The sequence below is a fragment of the Hemibagrus wyckioides genome, linkage group LG08 (genome assembly GCF_019097595.1).
Source record: "Hemibagrus wyckioides isolate EC202008001 linkage group LG08, SWU_Hwy_1.0, whole genome shotgun sequence".
In the NCBI taxonomy this organism is placed as follows: domain Eukaryota; kingdom Metazoa; phylum Chordata; class Actinopteri; order Siluriformes; family Bagridae; genus Hemibagrus; species Hemibagrus wyckioides.
In genome coordinates, this window is record NC_080717.1 from 28,895,654 (window position 1) to 28,906,875 (window position 11,222).

An 11,222-nucleotide genomic window follows, 5' to 3' on the forward strand; every position below is an offset into this window, starting at 1 on the left:
TTGAACTTTGAACCCATTTCTGCTGTTAATGTTGTGAAGCGGAGGTCATACATTTGCCCTGTTATCCACTCGATCTACGTCACTTCCACATTTTCCACACATGCTTGTCACATGAACCTCGTATCCTCCACACCTTGGGAAAAGCTGTGTACGTTCCAGGCAGTTACAGTGAGCACTTTGTGAGCTGTGTCATTCAGCCAGCACACTCTGTTCCCTCCCATGTTGATTACCGCTAGTGTGATGTTTGCTAAGTTCACCAGGCTACACCTTTATCTAAAGCCGTGTGGCTGCTAAAGTGTAGAGTTCAACTCTTCCTCTATCTCTATCTCTATCCTCTCATCCTCTATCTATCTATGAATTGGTGGATTGGATGAAGTGTAGCCTGGAAGATATGACCCTGCTGCAGTTATACCACAAAATTGCTGGTGTTGCTTTATTGGAGGAAAGGAAGACCGGGTTATGAGGGCTGCAATTAAAACACACCAGAGATCGTTATCTGTAGGTTTTGGTCCTTTAGAAGGAGTCTAAAGGCCGTATAGGCTGTAAACCTGTTTCAGAAGAGCAGGTATAACCTGCATTTGTTTTCCGTTTGGTGCCCTGAGGAACCAGTTTAAGGAGCTTTTAAATTTGAGTGAGCGAGAAACTCTTAGTCATATAGCAGGAAAACATGAACCGAAGGCTCGTATTGAAAACGATAACTCCACTAGAGCGTGAAGGTAGTAGGTCAGAGTGGAAGTGCTTGAGATCAGGGTGTAATGGGTGGAAAGGGTTGCAAGGGATGGGAAAGGATGTGGGTTTCTAGTGTCCTCATGCAGCCCAACATCCCACTATAACCATGGCAAACACAACCCATGCACTATAACCCCTACAGATGACCCCCCATAACCCTATAAACACATTGCCCGCCCTGTTCTAGCTGTACCAGCCTGCACATAGCTCCCTTCTTCTTTCTCCTTCAGCCTTTGTCCTGTCTTTTCCACAATCCTCTCTGTTTCTCTCTCTCTCTCTCTCTCTCTCTCTGTCTCTCTCTCTCTGATAAAGACCCATCATTGTCCAGCCTCCACACCATGATGACCTGCTCAAATTCTTAGCTCTCTTTTCTCCCTCTTCCTTGTGATATATTTCTATTTGCCATGAATCAAATCTGTGGAATAATTAACACTCTACATGTTGATTTATGAGGGTGTGGGACTGAGTCAGCCCTAAATGTCAATGTTGGCTAATTGTAGCATAACACCAACAACCTGATCATGGATGGCCCATGAGGCTCTTGATTTACTCATAGTCATTTTCACAGGGTTTTTTTTTTTAAATCCATGTTTAGCATATCTATCATCTCCGGGTTAATATCCCAATATATTTAAGTTCAGTTTTCCACTACTATCATCAAATACAAATCTTGTACATACAAGTGGCCAGTTGGATGGGTGGGGCCGGTTTCAGAGACGTGTGTGTGTGTTATGTATATGGGTGTAAATAGCATGAACTTTAGAAGCTGTGAATATTTGCATTGCTGTGAACACTTCATATACCTCCCTGAGCCCAAGCTCCTGGTAGGTAAGAATGTTCTGACACTCGAGGCTGAAAACCTGCTAAGCCTGCTCCACTCTGCATGGGACACATCATGCTTGCTATAGGGGACAACAATAGAGAACAATGAGGGAGTTTACCTTTCTCCTGATTACACCCCTTCCCTTCGTTTTCTGTAATCAAACACCTCCTTCACCCAGATGGCACGCCCAAAAGGCCAAGTAACTCAAAAGTGAGATTCCCACCAGGTCAGTCCAGATCTCAAACACTTTTCCACTCGAAGGCCATTGACTGAAGTTTTTACGTTCTGGATAAAAGGCTTTTTTTCTACACAGACTCAAAAGCAACATGTTAGCAGGGTTTGGGACACAACAAAATCTGGCGTCCTTCTTTGGACGTCAAGACTGATGGACGATTCACAATTCAATTTGTGTTGCTATAAAATCAGCTCTTATATTATGAAAAAAAATCTGTATACATATTTACTGACCTAAATTTAACTAACCACAACAGGCAAAGCTTTTCAGCATCAAAATGTCTCAAGACATCTTCTAAGGGAGGGAACTAAACTGGTTGCTTGAACATCATTACCTCATGTACTGCTTTTTATTACACTGATCATGTATATCTAGCAGTGTAGAAAATGAAAGCATTTTAGGGCATTTAGCGTGAGAGCAATAGTAAAGCCAGCATCATAACTACATCAGTTCATTCATTTATTCATTTTTTTTGTTTCCACTTCCACATCCTAGTTAGGGTGTGGATCCGGATCCTATACTGGAAATACTGGTTGAGAAGTGGGAATACACCAGATGTTTGATTTGGACCAAATATATGGAATCCCTAATATGTAAATTTCATTAAAAAATGTAATATGATTAAATCAGAAAATGGATAAGTGACTAAACAAATACTGGAAGTTATCGTTTTGGTGTACTTTATTGACTTGCAGTTCGAGACAATCGCTAGACACTGAGTTTTTAAATACTGCACATATTTAATGATTAGAAATGTTAGAAATCATTTACAATTTTATATTAATCATAAATCTCAGCTCCATTTGTCCTGCATGTTAACAGTTGAATGTGTAGGTGTTGAGGTAAATAGCATGTATCCTCCAGGGTGAAAACCTGAGACTCTTTAGCCAGGTGTGTTGTCTGAAGATCAGATAAGCATTTGTGTTAAGTGGGTTACTGATTTGTGACTCAGAGCAATCAGATGATGCATGAAGGGAAGGGAAAGCCAGCGAGGGAGTGGAGATCTGTGTGTGTGTGTGTATGTGTGTGTGTGTGTGTGAGTGTATGTGTGTGTATGTGTGTGTGTGTGTGTGTGTGTATGTGTGTGTGTGTGTATGTGTGTGTATGCGTGTGTATGTGTGTGTGTGTGTGTGTGTGTATGTGTGTGTATGTGTGTGTGTGTGTGTGTGTGTGTGTGTATGTGTGTGTGTGTGTGTGTGTGTATGTGTGTGTGTGTGTGTGTGTATGTGTGTGTGTGTGTATGTGTGTGTGTGTGTGTGTGTGTGTGTGTGTATGTGTGTGTGTGTGTGTGTGTGTGTGTATGTGTGTGTGTGTATGTGTGTGTGTGTGTGTGTGTGTGTGTATGTGTGTGTGTATGTGTGTGTGTGTGTGTGTGTGGATGAAATCATCTACCTCAGTGACTAAGGAGTCTTATAACCTTTATCCCACTGTCAAGTCACATGACTACTCATACGAGTACCTGGCACTGATGGCTAAACTCCGGAATATTTTGGAAAAGTGTAGATTTAAAGTGGAAATGCACTTTGACTCGGGAAACCAGTCAAACTAGCTTCACTGAGATGACAAAGTCAGAAGTTCAACTGTGTAAGGACGCAAAGTGGTTGGAATACCGTGATCAGCTTTTGGCTCCCATTCTTTTGTGAACATTCTACACATCCTATCACATCCATGATATAAGGCTGAACATTAGGACATAAAACATGACATTTATTGTATAACTGAGTAGCTTCTAGTTTTAGGACTCATATATATGCTTATGCTTAGACCTTGCTCTGTAGGCTATACAGTATATTGCTGCTATATAGATGGAGGACTATTATATATGTCACATATGTCATGCCTTGCCCTGTAAACTGTGTCAAAGTCTGTCAAAGGTCACCTGACAAATGTGTGTGTAATATCAGGCATAACATTATGAGCAGTGACCGGTGAAGTGAATAACTCTGATTATCTCCTCATCATGGCACCTATTAGTGGGGGGGATATATTCTCCCACCCAGTCTATACTTCTATAAAATTTCTCTCTCTGTCTCTTTCTTTCTTTCTTTCTTTCTTTCTTTCTTTCTTTCTTTCTTTCTTTCTTTCTTTCTTTCTTTCTCTCTCACTCTCTCTCTCTCTCTCTCTCTCTGAAGTTGATATGCATTGCATTTTATTTGTAGTGAATTCTGTACAGAAATGTGACATCACACTGAAGATAAAATCTGGAGGCTGATGCCTTGTATCACACCCTGTGGGTCTAACAGAAACACTGCAGAGGTTACAGAGAGAGAGATATGATGCTTGAAGCTTCACCCTGAGAGTCTGTGGTTTTGACTCATTCTTCTCAAAGTGCCTGTGTTCATATGTTTGTTTGGGAACTTCTGCTCTTTAGACAACCTGAGTGTACGTGTCATTTCCTGGATTGTGTCTGAGTTACTATTTTGTTTCTAGCAGCAATTTGTGTTACTTTCTGTCCGGTGCTGCGCTTCACTTTCACTTTCTCTCTTGCATGACCATCATGCTGACATGTTACTATCTCAAAAGATAAACCTCAACATCACTGACATTTAATATCCTATAATTGTAACAGTGGTAACAGTGAGAATGTATTTTATTCTACAGGTAGGATTGGAGCAAAACCGGCAAAAACACGGTTTCCCACAGCATCATTCCCAACAGAGTGTTTTTTACTTCCTTAAATCTGACTCTGTCTATGATTATGTCAGTAATCTTGTCAGTAAAATTATGACAAATTATGTCAGTACACTTTAGAATAGTACCCTTAATGTCCACTTTGTTAGGAACACCTGTACAATTACACCGATCAGCCATAACATTGTGACCAGTGCCAAGTGAAGTGAATAAGACTGAGTATCTCCTCATCATGGCACCTGTTAGTGGGTGGGATATATTAGGCACCAAGTCAACATTTTGTCCTCAAAGTTGATGGTAGAAGCAGGAAGAAAAAAAAAGGCCAAATTGTGATGGCTAGACCACTGGATCAGAGCATCTCCAAAACTGCAGCTCTTGTGGGGTGTTCCCGGTCTGCAGTGGTCAGTATCTATCAAAAGTGGTCCAAGGAAGGAACAGTGGTGAACTGGAGACAGGGTCATGGGCGGTCAAGACTCATTGATGCACGTGGGGAGAGAAGGCTGGCCCGTGTGATCCGATCCAACAGACGAGCTACTGTTGATCAAACTGCTGAAGAAGTTAATGCTGGTTCTGATAGAAAGGGGTCAGAATACACAGTGCAGGACGGGTCAGGGCTGTTGTGGCGATAAAAATGGGACCAACACAATGTTAGGCAGGTGGTCATAATGTTATGCTTGGTCGGTGTAGACATTCATTACTCATTGAGTTATTCATATAATCACATAGTCATGTGGGGCGTGGCTATACAACGGTGTCCCATCCAGGGTGAAATCTCCAACCTTTCGGAGTAACTTTACTTGTAACTATACCTAGCGTATGGTCCACTCCTGACATATTAAAAAAACAAATAAATAAGTAATTAATTTGATTGGGTATCTCATAACCACACCCATGTTATTTACTATACATATTTAACACCACACTATTTTACTGATGCTCAGAAAACCATAACAGGATATATCGCCCATGTCCACATACCAGCACCATGATGTTCTGTATTTATATATAATCACAACAATAGAGCGTGTTTCTCATTCTCATTCAAGCGCTCACGTATTTCACGTCAGGTTCATCTGACAAAAAGAAGGAGGAGCCCAATTACAGCACGAGACAGCACGCCTTAACAAGCAGCACTAACTGGACTAGCCTCAGCACTGTATCAGATGTTAAGGTTAGAACCCATGCTGTTTTGAGGCATAGTTGTCTCCCAGCATTTCTTTAAAAGCACAGTGTGGATAGAGACAGTCACTATAACTACATGTGTTTGTTTCCATCTCCATCCCCAGGAGTCTTTGTCTTGCGTGTCGTGCTGCTTGCATGTTTATTTTTTTGTGTGCACATATGTGTGTTGGGGGGAGGGCAGGGGATCGTATGTGTGATAGAGAAGTGTGAAGTTTTGTTTTGGTTGTGTGAATGACTGTACTCGATCAAATTTAGTGAAAAAACATATACACCGGTTAGCCATAACACTGACCAGTGCCAGGTGAAGTGAATAAGACTGAGTATCTCCTCATCATGGCACCTGTTAGTGGGTGGGATATATCAGGCAGCAAGTCAACATTTTTTCCTCAAAGTTGATGTTAGAAGCAGGAAAAATGGTAAAAAAGTGTAAGGATTTGAGCGAGTTTGATGAAGGGCCAAATTGTGATGGCTAGACCACTGGATCAGAGCATCTCCAAAACTGCAGCTCTTGTGGGGTGTTCCCGGTCTGCAGTGGTCAGTATCTATCAAAAGTGGTCCAAGGAAGGAACAGTGACCCGGAGACAGGGTCATGGGCAGTCAAGGCCCATGGAGAGAAGGCTGGCCCGTGTGATCCGATCCAACTGTTGCTCTCTCTCTCTCTCTCTCTCTCTCTCTCTCTCTTTCTCTCTCTCTCACATTGACATTTAATCCCATTCCCTAGAACAGGCAACAAACACTAATTCCTGATTCCCTAGAATGGCATTTAAACTGGGATCATTCCAAAGATCACTTTGAAAGCCACTAGCCATGAAGAGCCTCCTCTAAATGTTTGCAGTTCAGGTGTTAGAAGTGTGTGTGTGTGTGTGTGTTCCAGTTAAAAGTGTGATAGAGCCGAGGTTAATTGATGAGATCGTAGCACTGAAGCGATGGAACTGATTAATATTTCACCCGGCTGTTACTCCAGCAGCTAGCGGCCTGTGAAGGGCATGATGTTAGTCATGTGTGTGTGTGTGTGTGTGCGCCTGTGTGTGTGTGTGTGCGCCTGTGTGTGTGTGTGTGCGCCTGTGTGTGTGTGTGTGTGTGTCTGTGCGTGTGCCAGTCTTCTCATATTTGCCATTCCTGGGCTTATAGCACTGACAGGTGAACACTAGAGCCTTTTTATTCTCCTGGTATTCCAGTCACACCGGTACGGAAGCGCTCTCCACCTCCCCACAAAGAAGAATCAAACCAGACACAGCGTCTCTTTTATGAAGTGACATTTCTCCACTGGACAACTTCCACTAGACAACTCCATTACAAAATTGTTGCACTAGTTAGATATATATCTATTCTTAGACTCATCCTTTAAGGTGTGTGAAGAATTCTTTTGTCTCCAGCTACATCTGTAAGTACTTGCCGAAGGGCTCTCTTTCAAATTGCTCTAAACTCACAAGCTTCCAGACACCAGCTTTAACCATCGAGCTAGTAAACCTGGTGAGAAAATGAATGTTGCCCTTGAGATACTGACCTGTGTGTGTGTGTGTCTGTGTGTGTGTGTGTGTGTGTGTTTCAGACACTAAGACAGAGGGGAAACAAGTCAGAAGCTCAAGATGGTACAGAAGAAGATTCAGCCATCAACAAATGCAGTAAAGTCGACGATGAAACAGTGAGTGTGTGTGTGTTTGTGTGTCTGTGTGTGTGTGGTACAGGACTGAGACAGCAAGGCAGCAAGCTGACATGAGATTTTGTTTAATGAGTGAGAAAGGCTGATTTACTGTATACTCGTCTGATCTGCTAATATTAACACAAAGTGCAATATTACTCTGAAACCCTTGATTAAAACCTACAGACAGAAGGAAACACACCTCCCTGTCAACCAATCAGCATTCACCTAAATCCAGGTGGACGCACAAAACCGTAGCTCAATGCTACAATGCCGTGAGCACAATGCTCACTTTTGTACAGATTGTAGAATTGAAACGTGTGTCTGTCTGTACCTCACTCTCTGGAAGTGTTTATAGATTTCTGGAAGACCTTCTGTGGTTCAAAAAAACATATACATCTAGATTAGGTAAATGCTAACTTTCTGTCCATGCTAGCAATATGTTTACATAAATTGCCTGATTTAACAGGATTATTGGGTCTATGATTATCGTGTAAACAGCAGAGATTAGAAACAACATGTAAATGAGGGGTCTGGGTGTATTAGGATAAGTTTAGCCTTTATTTGTCACATGTACATTACTACACAGTGGAAGTCTTTCTTTTCATTTCCTATTCTTGGAGGGTTGGGGTCAGGGCACAGGGTCAGCCATGATGCAGCACCCCTGGAGCAGGGGTGGGGGGGTCTTTTTAAAAAAAAGACCAAAAGAATAATTTCTATTTAATAGGAAAAATATCATTTCAGCCTGTAATGAAAATAAAAATAACAGAGCTTGTGCTGGCTTGTATATCAAGTATATGACATGTCATTTGATACGGTTTAGAGTCCTTTCTCTTTTTCTGCATCAAATGTCAAAAGAAATGTCTTTTTATTTACTCTTTATTTAGCTACAACTTGCCCATTAACAAACATTATGCTGTGTAGAGGAACAGCAAATGTTCTGCAGCTACTGAAAAGGTTCCAATGAAAAGTTCTGACCCCCAAAACTGGAATATGCAAGGAGAAGGACAATGCTAGAATAATAAAGAAACAAAAAAATACAACCACACACATGACAGGGACAGGGGGGAGACGACAGAAAGAGAGGAAGAGAGACAGAGACAGAGAGAGAAAGAAGGAGAGTGACAGAGAACGAGGGAAAGTGAGAGACAGAGTGAGAGACAAAAAGAAAGAAAGAGACAGAGAGAGACAAAAAAGAGGGAGAGAGAGAGACAAAGAAAGACAGAGTGAGAGACAAAGAGAGAAAGAAAGAGTCAGAGAGAGAGAGAGTCAGAGAGAGAGAGAGTCAGAGAGAGAGAGAGAGACAGAGAGAGAGAGAGACAGAGGGGTGATCGCTCTACAGGCTGCTGACCTTACAACCGTCCTACCAAAACACTGTTACATAATGGTGTGTACTGAGTCTGTTCTCTTATTTATCACCAGCAAACACCTAAATAACTGATGAACACAGCGAAGTGAATGACATCTGAAACCATAATAACTGACATAACAACCGCAGCACAATAACCACATGTATAATTTAGCATGGACTCAAGACATGTCTCTTCACCACTGTGTACTGGACTGGTGTATAATCACACTATCTGGTGTCACCTGAAGAGGATGAGGTCCCTGTTCACTCAGTGGACCTATCTTCATGTGGTATCACTACACATTGGGACACTGAACTGAGGACTCCATCCTCCAAGCAGGACTGTAGGCTAACTAATGTAAAACTCATTCGACACTTGAACTGCTTTTAGAACAACAAATAAAGTTAAAAAAATCAGTAATATAAGTCGTTGTTGTTTCGGCTGCTCCCTGTTCAGGGTCGCCAAAACAGATCACTTGGTCCACATGTTTTGATTTGGCACAGATTTTACCCCGACTCAACCCTCCCATTTTACCTGGGCTTGGGACCGGCACTGAGGATTAACTCTTCAGTGCCTGGGTTAGCTCACTGCCTGAGAATCGAACCCGGGCCACAGCAATGAGAACACGGGATCCTGCCACTGGACCACCAGGAAGCAAAAATAGCACTAATATAAGTCATTGTTTAAAATCTATAACAATAAGAAACTACTTACTTACAACCTTTCTGAGAGTGCCCTTTTTATTTTGAGAGGCTTCAGAAAATATTCATTCAGTCATTTCCAGTAAAGGAACATAGTAAAAATGGATGCTTCTTGTTTTTTGCACTGCATTATGGGATTTTTTCCAGTGCACCGGAAGGTTTTGCGATAGCCCTTTTACCGCCCGACTCCCTGATCATCACCCTGACAATCAACTAAGAAGCTGATTGTGACGCACTACTTGTACACCTCTGTCACCATTTGACTTGCTGAATAATTGATGTCATTCTGGTCATAATGTTATGGCTGGTGTAATTAAAATAAGACTGTTTTGAGGCAGGTTTAAATACACAGAATCGTCACACACTCAGCTCAGGGATCACATCACACTGCTTCTCTTCTCTTCTAACTGCTTCTCTAATGACACACAATTTCACTTCAGTTTTCTTCTAAATCGCAGAAAACCTATCAGCCATATCTGACTGTCTTTCTAATTTCTCTTCCTGGAGGCAGAAACCAAAACTTGGCACAACAGGACTAATTTACTGCCTAATAAAGAACTTCCCTATGCTGGACCTGTCAATCTCCATCAACACTCTCACACCCCAACAAAACTTAGCATGATAAGCATCTCAGCTCACATTGTCATTTCTTACTTTGTATCCTATCTGTGAAACATCAGGACGCTTCACATCTGAATCATATTTTAAAGCCACGTCCATATCAAGGTCACGTCATTGACTCAATACATGCAGCTGTGGGGGAACAAGCTTCAGTGTCCGGTCTGAAAAGGTCTCAATTTTGGATCTAAATCTACCAAATATCTGCATTTTTCCTCTGCATTATGGCATTGTGAATTTTGTGTGTCAGGATTAATATGCAGTGTGTGTCTTTTCCATGGTGACATAGAGAAACTGATATTCTGGCTATAATCCCAGAAGGAAAAAGAAAGAAAATAGTATTCAAAGAATTCATTCCAAGAGTGGTATCTGTTTTAAAAAACTAAACTGATTACACTTACCTGTGTTTAGACAGAATGCCTTTTTCCCCATGTGTTTGTACAACTGGTTCTTTGCACATCTTCACAATCTTTCCAAGAAGGCAATAAATAACGCCGTTTCCTCATAATTCAGTAAAATACAGTATATTCAGAGAATAGAAAACAACACAAATAGAAAATGGATTAAAGGCTCCGTTCCCACAGCAGGCCCAAGTGACCCACGTCCACTTTGCCGACCAGACTTGATTTTTTTTTTGTTAAGCTGTTCACACTGTGTCTTCAATGTGGCCTATATCTGATATAAATCTGAATAGATCACACATCTACACTGACCTGCATGCACAAAAGAACAATATGTCACATGATACGTTCCTGCTCTCTGTATAAAAAGGACACATTATTCAGCCAAAGCCAGCTTTTTGGTTCACATCCTTGTTTTCTTTTCTTTGGCACTGCACCCGGGCCATTGCTTTTAAAATCTCTTCTTGCCTTTAATTTGGCTCGGACAGAAACATCACCCCAAATAATTAAGTTGTAAAGTTGTCTTTATTTGTCACATATACATTACTGTACAGTGAAATTCTTTCTTCGCATATCCCATTCTTGGAGGTTGGGGTCAGAGCGCAGGATCAGCTGTAATGCAGCACCCTTGGTGTAAGGTGGGTCAGTGGCCTTGCTCAACCCCAACATTCCGGTCAATAACACAGAGCCTTAACCACTTGAGCTACCATCACCCCAGTTATGGGGCAGTGGTAGCCTGAATGACCTGATTATGAGGTCTGTTACCTCACTACCTCTCTGTTATCCACCATCTTTTTTATCAGTAGCTGAAAAGGCAGATCAGAATTCATGCGATTTCTGAACCATAGGAGAGTGACTGAAATCAGAATTATAAAATGTTTTTTTTGCCCTCCAGACAACTGTTCAAG

General features: G+C 41.6%; 1 protein-coding gene across 1 annotated transcript in view; it reads left to right on the forward strand.

Annotated features, from left to right (window-relative positions):
• Positions 1-11,222, forward strand: part of fa2h (fatty acid 2-hydroxylase) — a 40,022-nt gene that overhangs the window by 21,262 nt on the left and 7,538 nt on the right. Inside the window, exon 2 of the mRNA XM_058397150.1 lies at positions 7,153-7,245. Within this exon, the coding sequence (XP_058253133.1) occupies positions 7,153-7,245 (93 nt within the window). The remainder of the gene's footprint in view (positions 1-7,152; positions 7,246-11,222) is intronic.